At 38.4% G+C, this 19,505-nt stretch overlaps 3 protein-coding genes across 7 annotated transcripts in view; 1 reads left to right on the top strand and 2 right to left on the bottom strand.

Moving 5' to 3' along the window:
• The window catches only part of LOC125686905 (uncharacterized), a 307,235-nt gene extending 294,552 nt beyond the window's left edge, over nt 1–12,683 (bottom strand). Inside the window, exon 1 of the mRNA XM_048931470.1 lies at nt 11,639–12,683. Within this exon, the coding sequence (XP_048787427.1) occupies nt 11,639–12,211 (573 nt within the window). The 5' untranslated portion in view covers nt 12,212–12,683. The remainder of the gene's footprint in view (nt 1–11,638) is intronic.
• Nucleotides 1–19,505, top strand: part of PDE4D (phosphodiesterase 4D) — a 582,076-nt gene that overhangs the window by 393,001 nt on the left and 169,570 nt on the right. The gene's annotated exons all lie outside the window — the stretch shown is intronic.
• LOC125686903 (uncharacterized) overlaps nt 12,682–19,505 on the bottom strand; it is a 32,546-nt gene continuing 25,722 nt past the window's right edge. Inside the window, exon 3 of the mRNA XM_048931467.1 lies at nt 12,682–15,019. Coding sequence (XP_048787424.1) covers nt 12,701–13,633 — 933 coding nt within the window. The 5' untranslated portion in view covers nt 13,634–15,019 and the 3' untranslated portion in view covers nt 12,682–12,700. The remainder of the gene's footprint in view (nt 15,020–19,505) is intronic.

The raw sequence follows: 19,505 nt of genomic DNA, 5'->3' as shown, positions 1-19,505 counted from the left end.
TCTGTGATTTGAATCTCTTTGTTTCACAGCAAATAACCTAGAGCCCAAGTTCAATGCTAAGACCTCTAGATAATACAAAGACTAAAATCATAATTCATGATAATAACAAATGCAATTTATGAACTCTGAGAAAAGCCATTATCTTACAGATGAGAAAGTAAATGTATAGGAGATGACATGCTAGGCAAAGATGCAGCTATGAGCATCTCTGAAGAAATGTTAATTATCAAAGGGAAACTAGGTGTGAATTGTTCTGAAGTGCATTTTGAAGGTTGTAGGGAAAGAAGATTCCATTTCACAAAATAAAATTCTGGTTCACATAATGTGGGTTGGACACGATGATCTCTGGAGGTCCCTTCCAACCCCTACAATTCTGTGATTCTGTGATAATGGCATCTCTCAAGGGAGATGTTATCAAATACAAGGAAATACCAGGACTATCACTAAGTGTCATCCTCATGTTGCCACTAGTGGGACCTTTTCTGCTGATTTATCACAGGAGCCAGAACATGGTGCCTCAGTGAGAAAGAACGAATTTTAGGATAATTAGTCTGAAGTAAGTCCATTCTAAATCTCTAGTGCCACACTAGCGTTTCATACCAAGCTATGATATTTCAGAGCTAGAAGAGCCAGTGTTCCAAGGCCGTTCCTCTCTCCCTACCAGCAGAAATTATAATAAAATGCCTCACTTGCAAGGCCTGACTGAGAGGCAGGTATACTGAAAATCTGAAAATGAGCGACAAACTTGATAACAGTATTATTAATTGGACTATGGGAAATGGCATTCTATATACTGTAACAAGTTGTAAAAATAGTTGTGTACAGTAAGAGAACTAACAGTATGTGTTGGGATTTTGAACTGTGACAAGGTATGAGTGGAAAAAATCAGAAATGGGGCAGTGGTCACAAATTGTCTTTGGGGCAGATGGATGCCTATTTATTTATTTATTTAATTTTCTGGGAGGGTACCACAATGCCTGAGAGTGTTGCCCTAAGAGTCTGAAGTGATTGCACTTGGGGGATTATAAAACGAGCGAGACAAAGTCACATCTGAGATATAATATGATACTGAGAGCCCATTTCCCAACAGGAAATTGGGTGAGGTGAGATCCAGAAACTCTTTCCCACCAGTACTTCTTTGATTCTATAGTTCATGCTGCAATACCTGGTACAGTAGTGGTTATTGTTCTGCACAACAACAACTGTTTTATGAGGGACTACTATTAGCCTCTTTTTTGTATCAGAGTACAAGTCAGGTAAAGGTTTTGCTTTTTTTGAGTACTTGGTTGAGTGTCTGAAGAATGTGTGATAAAGTTATTCATGTGTTTAGGAAAAAATAACTTTCACTTCATCTCAGTTTATAAATTTAGCGGTTCAGTAATATAAGCCCAGATACCCAGAATATGAGGAAAACATAGTTGCTATCTAGGACTTTAGCATACAGCTCAACTAATCATAGAATAAGTTTATGTATTTATTTATTTAGTGTAAATTTCTGTCTCGTCTTCTGATTTTGGCCAAAAGAATGGCTGTGAGACATAAGTCTCCTTTCCTCTGTCTGTACTTCTTCTTTTCTTTGTGGATAATCTCCACCTTAGTTTTTAAAAAGCATGTATATTCCTGCTAAAGTAGCACAATGCCACATGTACAACATGAAATTTTTATAGGCAGAATTTAATCTCAAGTTTCCTGAACTGCATGTATTTTAAAAATTGCTAGTTGCTAATTTCCATTTCACTGCCATTTCCAATTTTAAGTGCATTTATTTTAAGTAGAAAAATACATAGTTCTTTTTGAATCTTGGTGCTTGAAATAAAGCTAGGTGAATATGTTTTTGAAAGAATTGTAAATTACCTAAAAATATGTAGTTTACTCCAAAAGTAATGCCTCCTTTTTATTTCCATGGAAACTACAGAAGACATGAAGAAAACTATATGATAGAGCAAGCTCTCAGCTACAAAACATTATCTTGCAATGCAGTCATTCATCAGCTATGCACTTTTGTTAATACAACATGAACATGAGCCTGCACAGTGCTTGTAAAAATCTACTTCAGTGGAGGTGACCCACTCTCCCTGTCACCACTGCTAGAACACACCACCGACCACCTCACTGTGCTCACATCCACAAACATTATTATCTCAATAAACACAGGTGTTGATGAATGTCAATGATAGCCATTGGAATTCAATTACACACGTGTTTCACACACATTTCCAAGTCAGACGCCATTTTGTATGAGTGCATGCCCCTCTGCTCCCATCTGTCTGTCACATGGCAAGGAAATGTAATGAAATATGGTTGGGAAGGTTCGACCTGTTATGAAATACCACAAGCATCTACCTCTGGTATTGCGGGTTAACACAATAAAATATGAAGCATTACTTTTGGATGTATGCATACAGATGTATGTTAATTACGGAAATAGTTAGGAATGAGTTCATAAAATGGATAGTGAAAAAACAAATGTCGCTGTACTTTTCCCCATAACTGAAGAGCTTTTCAAGGATAAGCTATTTATCTAATAAATTTATCTAATCCAATTTTCATGGAGGTTTTCGATCACAAACTTGTTCAAATTATTCCATGCTATGAAATACTGTAGTCACAGGATAAGGGATTCTTAATCTGACCTAGCAAAGTTGTTCTACTCTGGAAAATATTTCTACTTCTGGTTTTTCTATTGAAAAGCCTGAATACTGGTTACACATGTTACTCAGCTGAAATTCCTCTTTCTTTAGATATTGTTTTCCTGCTTAGAAGCTGGAAAAGTATTAGTTGGTTTTAATAGAGAAATGAGACAACGGGGCCTCTTCTTCAACAGTGCCAACAGAAATCCCTTTCAGAGAAAGTATGCATGTACTAAGACTTTTCATTTGCATGATAAAGGGAAAAGGTTTAGCATTAGTTTCTTGAGGAATCTTCAAATAAATTTTTTCATGTTCTGATTCTTTTCACTAAGAATAGAGTTTTCTAGTAACAACTGGAGTGGTTTAGTTTTGCTTTTTCTTTCCAAACTTCCATCATTTTTCTTGTAAATGGTGTAACAAAGCTTTGGATATCCTCCTGAATGGACACCCTCTGTGAAGATTCATTGTGAGTTAAAGGGTTCTGCATCTTTCCTATCGCTCCAGAGGGAGATGGGAGCATTATAGCAATATGAAAATTTGGAAATGATTTTCTAACATAGTCAGTAGGTCAATACCAGTATTGTCTTCGGTCTCTCACATGACAGGCAGACTATGGCAACTAAATAGCATAGAGTAGCCAATACAGTTATTCAGTCTGCCACAGTATTTTATCTATTATTCCTGTCACAGCAAGTGAAAAGTGGTTTATTACAAAGCAAATTATCCACTCTGTCATGGGCATGGTTGCCATCCAGCAGATCAGGCTTCCCAGGCCCCATTCAACCTGGCCTTGAATGCCTCCAGACATGGGGCATCCACACCTTCTCTGGGCAGCCTGTGCCAGCACCTCACAACACTCTGAGTAATTTCCTTCTAACATCTAATCTAAATCTCCCCTCTTTTAGTTTAAAACCATTTACCCCTTGTCCTTTAACTACAATCAGTAATAAAAAGTCTCTCCTCATCTCTCCTATAGGCCTCTTCAAATAATGGAAGGCCACAATAAGGTCTCCCCAGAGCACTCTCTTCTCCAGGCTGAAGAGGGCAGCCTATCATCAGAGGAGGGATCCTGCAGCTCTCTGATAATCTTCCTGTCATTCTAACATGTTTCGTGTGCTGGGTGCCCCAGGCCTGGATGCAGTACTCCAGATGGGGTCTCACAAGGGCAGAACAGATGAGGACAAATATCTCTCTCTCTCCCTCCAGGCCACCCCTCTTTTGATGCAGCTCAGGATACAAGTTGGCTTTCTAGGATGCAAGTGCACAGGTGCCAGAAGAAGTTCAGTTTTTAATCTACCAATACCCTCAAGCTATTCTTCAAATGGGCTCTCTATCCATTTGTTGCCTATACTGTATTTATGCTTGGAATTGCCCTGAGCAGGTGTAGGACCTCATACTTGACTTTGTTGAACTTCAATTACAAATTAATTTTAAAATAAGGTGAAATATTTCTGCATACATTTTTAGAAGTGTTATTGCTTCAAAATTTCTCCTAGCCTCCAGTTAACAAGTGTTTTCCCTGAAGGAATATCTTGCTTTATGTGGTAAGATTCGGTGACAGTACTGCCTATTAGAAGTATTTAATTTCCTCTTTAGTTCTAAATATTCTTGTAAGGCATTAGTCTTGTTATCCATGTCTATGGCCTGTAATCAATATCTGTGCAAAAATTTTGAGATCAGATTTCAAGTATTTTTTCTTCCTTTTTCATATATTCAGCTGCATAGATTTCTCTCTCTCTTTTCCCCAAAAGCTGGAAATAGTTCAGCTTTTCTGGGAAGGAAAACTCAATTGAGCTTATGGGATTAGTTTTTTTTTCAGAAATGTCTTTAGTTTCCAGCTAATTCAGTCACAATAAAGTATGGTGAATCCTGTAGCAGTTATGTGTTCTTGTAACAGCTGGGTTTCAGGCAGACAGGATCATCCAACATACTTCTAAATACTGACACCAGTTAAAAATTATTATGCTTGAGATTTCCCCCAGAATATGTCTGAATTTTGAAAAGTCAGCTCTATGAATGATAGAAAACTTGTATTTTATGAAAATTGCTCTTTGTACTTTTATGTGTTTTAAAGCAGATGCATTTCCGTAGATTTTTGAAGCTATTTCATCAGAAAAGTTTACAGCTGAAAACATGTAAAATATCTAGGCTTCTAATGAGAAAACAAGTACCCAAAAATAACAGAAGAGTACAACCACCCGAACTCAGTAAAATATTTTACCATAAAGTGGATTAAATTATTAAATAATACAAAATAATCTCTGCAGTGTCAAAATCTGATCAGAAAGGGTAAAAATGTCTTGATGCTTTCTTAACATCATAAGAAACATGAAATCAATGCACTCTGCAGCTGCGCTTCCTGATTTCAGCACTGATTGAGTGATGATTCAGCTTCATCTGTTACAATCAACTCCTGATTTACAGAAATATCACTGAAGTAATTTCCAAAATATCTTCATTCATTCAACTAAATATTGTCTCTTCTCTGAAATTGTGAAGCTGATAAAAATGACTTAGTGTTCTGGCAATGAAGGCTGCAAAGTAACACAGTACTCAATGTTTTACTCAAATATAACCTTGCAATACAATAGAGAATCACAACTGCTACATCATTTAAGAATACCAAAAAACAGAATAAATGACTTATACCTTTCAGATAGAACAGTTAGAAATTCTGTTATGAAACCTATATTGAAGATCACCATTGGGAACTTTCAGATCTCTATTTTATATTTACTTGTGTTTCAAAAACTGCTAATAGTTTTGTTCCAAAATCTTACTTTTAATGGGACAAATTTCTGTACAATTCCTCTACTAGTAAAAGTATCTGTTAAAGCATGTCATATGTTTACAGGGCAATACAGGAAAAATAATTGGACTTGATCTTAATGGGGCTTCTTCAAAGTGAAAGAAAGTATTTGATGTAAATCCAGAGGAAGAACTCAGATTTCTTGTATAGATTTTCATCAGGACTGTGTTTTTATAAGGAAAGAATAATTTTTGGCTGAAAACATAAATATAAAACACACTGACTCTTCCTGACCAAATAATGTTCATGGCAATGAAGCAGCTTTTACCATTAATTTAAAGGGAAAAAAAAAAAAAGAAAAAAAAAAAAGTTAATATCTTCTTTTGTTCCTATTTATGGTAATCAAAAGAACCATGTTGAAAACTTGTTGGAAAAGCAAAAATCAGCAGGGTGGTATGTTCCTTCATGCCTATGAGGGTTTGGAAGGAAGAGAAATTTTCACTGACTCAATTTCAGACCTTCTTTCTGAAACCTTTTTATTTGCAATTCAGTTCACCAGTATCAACTCATTTTTTTGAGTTGAGACTGATAAGACTAGTCACAAGGTTATTGTAGGAGCAGCCAATTCTAGACTACTCAACATCTCTTTTCTGGAATAGTATAGATGTGAGGCAAGTCCTTTTTTCTCTTTTCCTTTTTACTTTCTTTTCCTTGTTTTCTTTTTTCTTTTCCTTTTCTTTTTTTTTTCCTTTTCTTTTAGCTCGCCAGACACCTCGTGATGACTAGCTGAATAAACTGTTTCAAAGGAAAAAAAGAGGAATGTATTATTGTTATCAAAACCGTGCGGATCTTGTGCTTTAGTCACATTAAATGTACTTTCAACTAGTTTAACCTTTTAGCCTTCTGTTGTGCCTCTCTTCAGATTCAAAGGAAGAACATGCATACCATAGTGTTCAATCACTTCAGGTTTGTCAGGCATTTTTGGTATGAAAAGAGCTATAAACATTTTTGTATAGAAGAACAGAACTTATTTTCTGCTATATCTGAGTGCTTCATTAGCTTTCTCATGCAAATGCAAAGTTTTTCTTAAAATTTTTTCATACTTTGAAAATTCAAGAGTCCATTCTAAACAGTCAAAACATGATTGGTAAGAGTAAAGGCTTGGAGGCATTCAGATGCTTTTCTCAAATACGTTGAGTTTCTGGTTATGATTTCCAAAGAAAGACTTGCTATGAAAGGAATAATAATTAAAAAAAAAGTTTATAATATGAAAAAAATATATTAAATGTTCCTTAAAACCAGAAAAATTCAGTTAGGTCTTTCTGTCAGATTGTATTTTTTCTGTATAGAATTCACTAGTACTGCAAAATTTCAAAGCTTTCCACAAGTGCAAACCAAAACTCCATGAAATACATTAGCTACTTAACCAAATAAGTCATTTAAGACAAAGTAGGCTATTTCATTCACACAAAGATTAAAAGTGGTAAAGATACTTCTGTGGGATATACATTCTAAAATTCTGTCTGTATAACATTGTAATTATTTGTAAGCACTCATAGTTAGGCCAGTTACATACACACTGCATGTCAATGAAGGTGTTATTTCAGTGGTAGTATTTGAGATGGTTATGTGTGAGGTTAGAAAACTTAATTGTATTATACCATTCTAAACATCAAATGCTGTAAAACTAGACTTCAGCAAATATTTTGGAACAAGCTGCAATTAAAAGAAAAATAACAATCCAGAAACAAACAAACCAAACCAATGCAAATCCTAGTTATCTTTAGCTCTAAAGTCACCCAGTCACAATTTGTTGAAGTTTAGTAGCAAATTCTGGGAAAGTATTATCACATGGTAGGTATTTTTTTTTAAGGTCTTTTTAAGCTTTTGACTGTTGATGGAGATGAGATGCATACTAAATGAATATTTTTCTGGTCAGAGACAGGTGAACTAGTGTATATTTTTTGTTTTAAATTCTTTCTTCATTAGATATTTTTTAGGTTGATAGTGCTGGTACACGATTAGGAACCTGTGGTTTGTTGTGTCTGGTCCACTTATTGTTTAAATGATTTACTCAAGGATGAGCAGAAAGAGGTGTAGACAGAGAAGACAAGTTAAAGAATCCTAGCTCAGACTGACAACATGTGGCAGTAAGGATTTTCCCCTAGGACAGTACTGATCAGTTTTTCAAGAAGATATCAATGACAGGTATTTCTTATGTAATTTTGAATGTATTTTATCTGATATTAAATTGGAAGACTAAGTTTCCAACTAAAAAATTTACCAGGTCACCAATATCCATTAAAATTATATGCAAAGTAAAATAGTAAACTTAGAGTCTGATACTCAGTACAACACTAAAAAAAAAATTGCATCTATATGTGTGTGTTCATCCTGTTTGCATCATCCTAAAATAGCTCTTAGATTATACAGTATCTTGAGTTTGAAGGGATCCTCAAAGATCTTAAATTCAACTCTTGGCTCAACACAGGACCCACCAAAAATCAAACCATATTCTTGAGAGCAATATCCAAATGCTCCTTGAACTCCTGCAAACAGGGTTATGGACAGGGCTATGACCACTGCCTTGCGCAGCCTGTTCTGGGATCCGACCACCCTCTGGTGCAGATCCTGTTCCCACCCCCCAGCTGCCCCTCCCCTACCCCAGCTCCATGCCTTTCCCTGGTGCCTTGTCGCTGTCACACAGAGCAGAGCTCAGCGCTGCCCTCTGCTGCAGCAGCCATGAGGCTTCCCCTCAGCTCCTCTGCTCTGAGCTGAACAAACCCAGGGGACTTGGCCACTCCTTACACACTTTGCCCGCCAAACCATCCACCAGCTTTGCAGCCCTCCTTTGGACACAGTCTAATAGTTTTATATACTTTTTGTGTTGTAGTACCCAAACCCATACAGAGGTGAGGCTGCACAGCACAGAGCAGGGGGGACAGTCCCTCCCCTTGCCCACTGGCAGTGCTGGGCCTGGGGCACCCCAGGGTACAGTTGGCCCTTTGGGCTGCCAGGGCACACTGCTGCTTCATGTTCAATTTGCCGTCAACTCTAAGATCCATTTCTGCAGGGCTGCTCTCAAGCCTGTCATGCCCCAGTGTGTACAGACATCCAGGTAGAAAGATTGGAACTTGCTCTTATTAAATTTCATGGTTGGTGATTGTCCTGCCCTCTAATTTGTCAGGATCTCTCCACAAGGCCTCTTTTCAATCAAGGGATACCAAAGTTCCTCCATATTTAGTGTTATCTGCAAATTTACTATGCATGAGTCTTGCATCCAGTTAATTAATAAAAACTTTGAAGAGAACTGGTCCTAAAATGGAGGCTTGTGCAACCCCACCAGTGACTAAGCCCATTTACCATAACCCTCTGAGCCCAACTCATCAGTTCACCCACTGCATTATTTTTTTGCCTGGCTATACACAGAAAGATACTGTGATAAACAGTATTAAAAAATTGTACTGAAATACAACAAGATGACATTAGTTGGCTTCCTCTGGTCAATTAGGTGAGTACCCTTGACATGAAAGGAAAATAATTCAGTTAAAAAGGACATTCCTCTTGTGAACCCATTTAAGCTACCGCTATGTTCTCTTTCAAATGTTTTTCAGTAACTCCAATAATAATCTTCTCCATAATTTTAGCAAGCACTAAAGTGAGTCTGGCAGGCCTGTAATAAACACAGTCTTCTTTATTGTTCTTCTTGAATCTGGCACAACATTTTCCAGCTTCCAGTAGGCTGGACAGGAACCAGTCAGAGGCAAAGAACACATTAGACAACTCTTATTTATCCACATACTTATTCATGAGGCAGCAAACCCTATCAAGTGAAAGACCAGTGTCTCTGGTACTTCTGTTAATTTGTTGTTAACATAAAAACTCTTTTAAGTTGTTCCTAGTAGTACTGACCATCTTAAAATTGATATTTTGATCTTTGATCAAAGATCATTTGGTAACTGATCTTTGAACACACCCATTTTCTCCCTACAATGTCCAACAGCTTCTCTGTAGTTTTTCCACATCCCCCAACCTCACTTCTAAGCTCTCAAAGGAAGTCCCTGCTCAGCCAAACTTTTTGACTTTTTTTGGAGTTGCCTGCTCCAGTGCTCTACAAGGTGGTACTTAAAAAGTGCCCAGCATTAATGGACTCCACTGCCTTCAAAAGCAGAATACCAGAGGACCTTATTAACTGGCACGCTGAACATCCTGAAGTCTGCTCTCCCCATATCCAGGGTTGAAGTTTTGTTGGCACTTATTCTCCTATTGCCAAGGTCTTTGAACTTGAATGTTTTGTGATTATTGTGGCCTCCATTTGCCAATGCTGACAAGATGCAAAAAGTCTAAGAGGGCTCTTTATGTCTCCCCTAGTACCTGTACCAAGAAATTGCCAGTATGTGTAAGAAATTTCCTTGTGCTGCTCATATGTGTGGTATTCCCAGTTAGCACCTGGCAAGTTGAAGTAACTTTTAAGTAATAAGGATGGGATTATTGTAAGAGAATAAGTATGTAGAGTTGAGTCCTGCTAAGGTATACTGATGATGCTGTGAAGAAGATATCTATATTTTTTCTCCTAAAATTTATCAAATAAAATATCTGTGGTAAATCATTTATATACTTTAGCTTCAATTCATTGTGCATCACCTGAACAATGGCCAACTTGCTGTGTATTTCATGTGAAGTTTTTCCTGCAAAATACACAAAAGTTACTCCATTTCAGTGCAGCTCTGCACTGTGCTTCTAACTGTTGCACAAAGAGCCTCATTACATTCTTTTGTCCTATTAAAAGTTCAGAAAACCTAACAAACAACTCCCCTTGTCCATCTTTAGATCACAGCTTTTACTCTTTCTCCTGATCAGTGGAAATACGGAGCTGATTGATCCAGTTAAGAATGTGTTACTATTTTAGATGTAATCGAAGATAAATGGTTTTTATGATTTTGAACACTAGAGGGCACAAAAGTACGTTTCCAAAGAAACAGAAGCTTTGCAAATAAATCGAAGTACTTCTGAAATCCCATAGATTTCATGCTCTTAAAAACTATGAGAAGCTGCATTGGTTTATAGCATCACTAAAGCTGAAGAGCTCTTCTGGAAATTACCTTGTCCCATCCCTTGCTCAGTCAGGGTGACATGGGACAGATGGTTCAAGATCATGTCACTGGATAATAGTACAGTTTTATTGTAATTTTGATTCATCACAAATATGGTGAATTATAAATCTAATATTCCTTTTAGTTTTCAGAAGGAGAAAAATCAGTGGAGTTAAATATACTGAAAAAATCATGTAAAAGCAGATATTGCTAATATTAGTGTCAAGTAGTTTTTATTGTTGTTGTTTACTTTTTTAAAAAGAGAAAATACGTTTTACTTCGAACTGTGTAATTTGTTTTTCAACAGGCTGATGAGAAATAAAACAAAACCAGTAGCAATACAAGTATTTAAAGTGATATTTAGTAAGTAGCTTCATAAATGAGGTTGTTGGGGTTTTTTTTACTACAAAGCATACCTTCTGAGTAAATTTATTCAGAGAAAGCTTAGGATTTCATAGGAAACTCACATTTTAAATCATTGTGTATGTATGTAGGGAAAAGTGTTGATGGCCACTCATTTCTTCCAAGCAATCCTTCTGTCTTTTCTCAGTGTTTTAATCTTGTTGACTGTCATTCTACTGTAATCATTTTTAGAATGTACATTCCATGACTGCTCTTGAAGTGCTGTCTTCTATCTTATTACATTGACCCTCAAGATCAGAAGTGGATGTTGGTGGTACAGCAGTAGTGGTTGAACCTTCTCAACAATATCCCATTTCAATTTGTTGGCAGCAGAAGAAGCCATGTGTGTGTCATTAAATTTCTCCATGCAAAAAAAAAAAAAAAAAAAAAAAAAAACCAACACTGATTCATCAATGCTTGCTGAACAATCACAGAATCACAGAATCACAGAATTGTAGGGGTTGGAAAGGACCTCCAGAGATCATTGAGTCCAACCCCCCTGCCAAAGCAGGTTCCCTACAGCAGGTCGCACAGGTAGGCATCCAGGCAGGTCTTGAACATCTCCAGAGAAGGAGACTCCACCACCTCCCTGGGCAGCCTGTTCCAGTGCTCCATCACCTCACTGTAAAGAAGTTCTTGCGCACATTTGTGCAGAACTTCCTATGCTGCAGTTTCCGGCCGTTTCCCCTTGTCCTGTCTCCACTCACCACTGAAAACAGTCTGGCCTCGCCATTCTGCCCCCCACACCTTAGATATTTATAGACCTGGATCAGGTCCCCTCTCAGTCTCCTTTTCTCAAGGCTGAACAGACCCAGTTCACTCAGCCTTTCTCCATAGGGGAGATGCTCCAGGCCCTTCACCATCTTTGTGGCCCTCCGCTGGACTCTTTCCAAGAGATCCCTGTCTTTTTTGTACTGGGGAGCCCAGAACTGGACGCAGTACTCCAGATGAGGTCTTACCAGGGCAGAGTAGAGGGGGAGGATCACCTCCTTCGACCTGCTGGCCACGCTCTTTTTAATGCACCCCAGGATGCCATTGGCCCTCTTGGCCACAAGGGCACACTGCTGGCTCATGGCCAACCTGTCATCCACCAGGACACCCAGGTCCCTCTCCGCAGAGCTCTCCTCCAGCAGCTCATCCCCCAACCTGTACTGGTGCATGGAATTATTCCTCCCCAGATGCAAGACTCTACACTTGCTTTTGTTAAACCTCATCTGGTTTTTTTCTGCCCAGCTCTCCAGCCTATCCAGGTCTTGCTGAATGGCAGCACGGCCTTCAGGCGTGTCAGCCAATCCTCCCAGCTTCGTATCATCAGCAAACTTGCTGAGGGTGGCCATTATCCCCTCATCAAGGTCATTGATGAAGATGTTGAACAAGACCGGACCCAGCACAGATCCCTGAGGAACACCGCTGGTTACACCTCTGCACCACCAACAACGACCCTCTGTGCTCTGCCAGTCAGCCAGTTCTCAACCTACCTCACTGTCCACTCATCTATCCTACACTTCCTCAGCTTTGTTATAAGGATGTTGTGGGGGACAGTATCAAATGCCTTGCTGAAATCAAGGTAGACTACATCCACTGCTCTCCCCCCATCCACCCAGCCAGAGACAGCATCATAGGAGGCTACCAGGTTGGTCAAGCATGACCTCCCCCTTGTGAACCCATGCTGACTACTCCTGATAACCTCCTCTTCTTCCAGTTGTCTGGAGATGACATCCAGCACAGCTGTTCCATCACCTTTCCAGGGACAGAGGTGAGGCTGACTGGCCTATAATTGCCTGGGTCTTCCTTCTTGCCTTTTTTGAAGACTGGGGTGACGTTGGCTATCTTCCAGTCTTCAGGCACCTCCCCTGTCCTCCAAGACCTCTCAAAGATGACAGCGGTTCAGCAATCATCTCTGCCAGCTCCCTCAGCACCCGTGGATGAATCCCATCGGGTCCCATGGATCTGTGAACATTGGTGTTGCCTAGGCGCTCCTGGACCACCTCTTCCCTGACTGAAGGGAGGTCTTCCATTCCCCAGATCTTCTCACTAACCTCCAGGGTCTCGGATTCCTGAGCAGGAGCTTTTTCACTGAAGACAGAAGCAAAGAAGGCATTCAGTATCTCCGCCTTCTCAGCATCCCCCGTTACCAGAACACCCCCGTCACTTAGCAGGGGAGCCACATTCTCCCTAGTCTTCCTTTTACTGTTAATGTACTTGAAAAAAACTTTTTTATTATCCTTTATCCCCTTTGCCAGATTTAATTCCAGGCGGGCTTTAGCCTTCCTTGTCGCATCCCTGCAGGCCCTGACAACATTCCTGTATTCTTCCCAAGTAGTCAGACCCTTTTTCCACATTTCATGGGCCTTCTTCTTTCCTTTGAGTTTGCACACAAGCTCCTTGCTCATCCACACAGGTCTCCTGCCACCCTTTCCCGATTTCTTCCTCACAGGGACGCACCGATCCTGAGCTTGGAAGAAGAGCTGCTTAAATGCCGACCAGCTCTCACAGGCCCCCTTGCCTTCCAACACCCTAGCCCATGAGACAGCTCCAAGTAGGTCCCGAAAGAGATCGAAGTTGGCTCTCCTAAAGTCCAGGATAGCAATCCTACTTTTTGCTTTACTTCTTCCACTCAGGATCTTGAACTCCACCATCTCGTGGTCACTACAACCCAAGCTGCCCCTGACCTTTACTTCCCTGACAAGCCCTTCTCTATTGGTGAGAATAAGGTCCAGCAGTACCCCTCTCCTCATCGATTCCTCAACCACCTGCATTCATGTGACAACAACATTGAAGACAACATGCATGTTGTCTTCAACACATTGCAGGAACCGTCTGGACCGCGCATGCCTGGCCACATTGCTTTTCCAGCAAATATCTGGATAATTGAAGTCCCCCATAAGCACCAGCGCCTGGGATCGTGACGCTGCTTCCAACTGTTTGTGGAAGGCCTCATCAACCTCCTCCTCCTAATGTGTGATGAAGATCAGACAGTGAGCACAGTGAGGTGGTGGGTACTGCAGTTCAGCAGTAGTGATAGCAACAGTGTGTCACCTCTGCTGGTGCAAATTTTTATGAGTACTGTGTGCAGTCCTCTTGTTTCTTGCTGGCCAAAATGTGTAGCTAGTGGTGGTGACTATGTTGAAAAAGAGTGTTTTGTAGCTAAGAATTTGTTCTGTCAAATAGTATTATTGTTCTCTTTATATTTGTCGTGTTTCGTTGTGGAAATAAATGAGAGGCACTACTTTTGGAGCAACCTACATATATATCTTTGCTGAAGAAGAGAACAAAACAAACAAATTCTATATCAAATCGGTCCTGATCTGAACTAATCCTTTTCCTCCTTTCTTTTGAATAAGACTTTGATATACATCCCCATTTAAAGTTTTAGAATTTATTTACAAAAATTTTGTATTATCATTACGAAATATATTAAAATGCCAAACTGAGCATCAGAATTGACATATATTTTTTAACTGTCACAGAAATTAGCAAAGTTGAGTTGCATAGACTTCAGACTCAGAATTCCAGTCAAGAGATTTTCCAAGTGTTGTGTTGGTAGTATCTTTTCTATCTTCTTGTGGCTGGACACTGAAATATGATTTTTATTTCCATCTTTGCCAGAGATCACTTTATTCTCTCCATGACACAAGCGGAATTTCTTACATATATCAATTATAAATTCACTAATTAAAATGCAGGCTGTATATCAACTTTCTGCCCTTTACACTTTTAGATCCTAGGTAAACCATTTCAATCTTTTACAAAGCTGCCCCATTTTTGCCTCTTTCCTAAGGGAGAATTTCTCAAATTAAGTGGCTGATTTGGTTCTGCCAGATAGTTCTAGAAATCCCGTTGAAAGTATATCTGATTGGAAGTCCACAGGGCAAGGAATTACTCTAACTTCTGAATACCTTTCAGGTCTTTGAGGAGTTAACAGATTGTTTAAGATCCCTAGGAACAACTAAAATCTTTCCTAGTTAATTTGCTGAATATAGCCTTTGCTTATTTGTGAAATCTCCTTTCAGTGAGCCAGCTTCAAACATGAGTCAGTGGTGCCTGGTAATCATTTGTACAAGCTCTTCAATTTCATTTGGACTAAAATTAGGTTCCTCTGTAATTCCTGAGTTGTCATTTGTCCTTGAAGTATATCACTGCTCCTTGAAAGAATAGATAAAAAAAGAAGAGCTTTCATTTATGCATTAATTATAAAAAGCAAAACCAAACAAAACAACAACAACAAAAAAACACCTATATTGCTCTTCCTTTCTCCCCCCTCCCTCACTTCCTCTCCTCACCTTCCCCCTCTCTCTCCCATATTATATAGGTAGTGTTGTTTTGCATCTTTATGGAAAGACAATTCATTTATGCTCGTACACTTGATGCCTTTCTTCTTTCTGTCTGGTATTACTACTTCAGTTTCTAGGAAAGAATTTCACAATTTCTAATCTTACATTTAGCTCTCCATGTGATTTACTTCCAGTGGAGACACAATTCTTTTGCTTTCCAAGCAAGAAGTTTCCTCTGCAGTGCAGAGCTTTAGTGGAAATAATCATAACACCAGATTTTCTCTTGTTTTAAAATATAGCTACCATTTTTTAACAATGATTTCTATACACCAGTTATTTTAGAGGCCTCAAATAATTGAGGACCAATTAGACAAAATATTTTGTATATGCATATTACTTCAGATAATTTCATCATCATTAAGGCTAGCAGTGGAAAAAATATATTGCTCTAAGGTCACTCTAAGATAAAATTCAGGTATTTTATGATGTTTTCAGAATGTTTGGTTTTGTATTTATAGATTCAAATATAAGTGAGGGAGTGCTCGTGTTCTGAAGTTTACATGTCTTTTTTCTAATAATTTTTAAACTATGATTTTAACAAAGTTAAGTGGATTGCTGAGAATCTGGAAGGTAATGAAAGCATTGCAAATTCATGAATATAGTAGAGTGGATGCGTAAAACACAGGAGCTGGAAGCTATGCTGACTTTATCACGAAAAAAATATTAAGTGAGAGCACTCTTATGAATGCTCCAACCTTAGAAGTAGTATCAAGTACTAGAGAACACTTCAGAAACTGTTATTCAAGTGATGAAGTCTTACAGAAATATTCACAGCCATTCACAAGACAGTCAGATTTTTTCACAAAAGCAAGGGCTGCACAATTAATCATTAAAGCCAGCAAGGAATTGTAAGTAGTAACAAGCAGAAAGAACATATGGTAGAAGCAGATAATAGTCTGGGTTAGAATCTTATTTAAGCCTACCAAAATATAATAAGCACATACAATTTTCTTGATACTTAGTCCCCAGTGATTTGTGTAAAGTATTTGTGATATTTTTTTAGTTGAACACGTTAATAAGTATCATAAATAATACTTTAGACTTTCTGACCTGCTAAAATAGATAAGACTGAAGAAAACGTATATATCTTTTGAGAGGGTTTATTGCTTTAATTCAGAATTAAGATGTTTTTGTTTGGAAGATTTTTCTTTCAGGTGGTAGAAATATATCAAAGTCAGGACACTTCTTTCAGAGAAAATACATTTCTCATGGAAATATAACATTTTAAATAGGAATAATGTAAAATACTCAATTTAGAAGAAATTTTACAAGCTTTGACTGGTGATTGAGTGAAATGTAAAAATAATTTTATTTGATTCAGAGTCTTATATTTTCTTAATGATTCATTGAAGGTACCTCAATATGAAACCCTGAGCACCATTTTGTTATCACAGGAAGCTAAAATGCAAGTTTATCTTGTATTTCAGTGGTACACTGCTAATACTTGCTTTCTTAGACGTTGTTCATTTCTGTCTCAAAATGGAAAGAAAGGAGGGGGGAAAAATTGAAACTATTTTGTCAGCAATACGTTGTGCATAAATATTATTAAACTGTCACTTCTTAATACTGAGTAAATCGTTTTTGCCTTTATAATGATCAGTGGCATTATATTTTGGCATGTCGTACTAAAGCATCAGGCACTATCTGAAAACAGGAAATATAAGTCCAATTGTGGAAAATATCTATAAAATTGCATGTGCAAGTATGAATCATTATTTCCAGTGCAATGATCCTAGTTCAAACTCTGTTTCATCATTTCCAATTGTTTTTTGTTTCCTGCATCCACCACTACTTCGTCTGTCAGAATGGGAACCAGTGGATGTGTCCACCTTCCTGTACAGCTCAAGAAACACTTGTTTAACTTGCATCCCCATCTCATTGTGCCCTGGAGGGTTCAAATCCATACCACTGCCTATGCAGGACGGCACATATCCAATGAAGTAGATCAGACTGATCTAGGATGTTGTAATGAACTGGACTTGACACACAAGACCAAGACACAAGAGAGAGGCTATTTAAATAAACTGTGGTAAGAGTCATGGTGGCCAGGTGCTAGTTATACTTCTATCATGAGCTCTGTCAAATAGCACCGTGTGGTCACAAGTCCATGTCCTGGGTTCCTATATGGTGGGTTTCAATCATATGACCAATGATTGGAGCTAAGTCAGAGTAATGTCTGCAAAAGCACCACAGCCACCACTCGTGAGTCTCCAGTTATTTAAGGTGTGGATATACTGGGAGGAATTTACAGACAGAGGTTGGTCTTTCGAGTTCTAAAATGTTTCAGAACACATCTGGAAGAGTGAACTGATTCTTTACAGATGTATATGCTTATCACTAGACATGCTTACTAGCAAGAGCTTTTATACTCACATCACTGCTTAACTGATGCCCAAGTATGGGGTAGGTTTGTACACTGTTAATTTAGGTTTCCCATTTTTAATCACAGAAAGTATTATTTTATGGTTCATTTATGTGAGGATTTTCAGAAATAAGTAGCATCAGTTTTGGTATTTGAGAGAATAGTAGAAGACGTATTCTCCTGTAATAGTTGTCTCATTGTGGATCCTGTAAACCTGAAGCCATCAAAAATTATAGACTGTAGAGCTGCAATTGAAAGGCTAAGAGTTCTTCAGACCAATAATGCAATACATATCAAAAATGTAGAGCAAAATGTACAATCACAGAACTGCACAGAACATAGAAAATATTGCACCATAAATGTTCATTACAGCATGCAGCTCTGTGAAAAGCTTGGTTTATCATAGAGTGCAGTGATTGATTTTACCTATTTTAAACAAAACTAGGAATTTGTTTACTCATGTTATCAAGCTATTTTTGTGCAAAGAATTGCCTCCAAATAACTACTTAATGTACTTAATGATAAATCACTTTATGTCCTTGAGTGCTTTAGGAATTCTTCCTCCCTTCCTCCTTTTCTCCCTTCCTTCCTTCTTTCTTTCTGAAGAAATAGTTTAAAAAAGGAAGGAAGGAAGGAAGGAAGGAAGGAAGGAAGGAAGGAAGGAAGGAAGGAAGGAAGGAAGGAAGGAAGGAAGGAAGGAAGGAAGGAAGGAAGGAAGGAAGGAAGGAAGGAAGGAAGGAAGGAAGGAAGGAAGGAAGGAAGGAAGGAAGGGAGGGAGGGAGGGAGGGAGGGAGGGAGGGAGGGAGGGAGGGAGGAAGGAAGGAAGGAAGGAAGGAAGGAAGGAAGGAAGGAAGGAAGGAAGGAAGGAAGGAAGGAAGGAAGGAAGGAAGGAAGGAAGGAAGGAAGGAAGGAAGGAAGGAAGGAAGGAAGGAAGGAAGGAAGGAAGAAGGAAGGAAGGAAGGAAGGAAGGAAGGAAGGAAGGAAGGAAGGAAGGAAGGAAGGAAGGAAGGAAGGAAGGAAGGAAGGAAGGAAGGAAGGAAGGAAGGAAGGAAGGAAGGAAGGAAGGAAGGAAGGAAGGAAGGAAGGAAGGAAGGAAGGAAGGAAGGAAGAAAGGAAGAAAGAAAGGAAGAAAGAAAGAAAGAAAGAAAGAAAGAAAGAAAGAAAGAAAGAAAGAAAGAGGAGAGAGAAAGAAAGAGAGAAAGAGAGAGAGAAAGAGAGAGGAGAAAGAGAGAGAGAAAGAAAGAAAGAAAGAAAGAAAGAAGAAGAAAGAAAGAAAGAAAGAAAGAAGAAAGAAAGAAAGAAAGAAAAGAAAGAAAGAAAGAAAGAAAGAAAGAAAGAAAGAAAGAAAGAGAGAGAGAAAGAAAGAGAGAGAAGAGAGAGAGAAAGAAGAGAAAGAGAGAAAGAGAGAAAGAGAGAAAGAGAGAAAGAGGAGAAAGAGAGAAAGAAAGAGAGAGAAAGAAAGAAGAAAAAGAAAGAAAGAAAGAAAGAAAGAAAGAAAGAAAGAAAGAAAGAAAGAAAGAGAGAAAGAAAGAGAGAGAAAGAAAAGAGAGAAAGAAAAGAGAGAAAGAAAGAGAGAAAGAAAGAGAGAAGAAAGAGAAGAAGAAAGAAAGAAAGAAAGAAAGAAGAAAGAAAGAAAGAAAGAAAGAAAGAAAGAAAGAAAGAAAGAAGAAGAAAGAAAGGAAAGAAAGAGAGAAAGAGGAGAAAGAGAGGAAGAGAGAAGAGGAAGAGAGAAAGAGAGAAAGAAAGAAAAGAAGGAGAGAAAGAGAGAAAGAGAGAGAAAGAGAGAAAGAGAGAGAGAAAGAGAGAAGAGAGAGAGAAAGAGAAGAGAGAGGGAGAGAAAGAGAGAAAGAGAGAAAGAGAGAAAGAAAGAAAGAAAGAAAGAAAGAAGAAAGAAAGAAAGAAAGAAAGAAAGAAAGAAAGAAAGAAAGAAAGAAA

The sequence above is a fragment of the Lagopus muta genome, chromosome Z (genome assembly GCF_023343835.1).
Source record: "Lagopus muta isolate bLagMut1 chromosome Z, bLagMut1 primary, whole genome shotgun sequence".
NCBI lineage: Eukaryota > Metazoa > Chordata > Aves > Galliformes > Phasianidae > Lagopus > Lagopus muta.
This window is presented reverse-complemented; position numbering and strand designations above follow the sequence as displayed.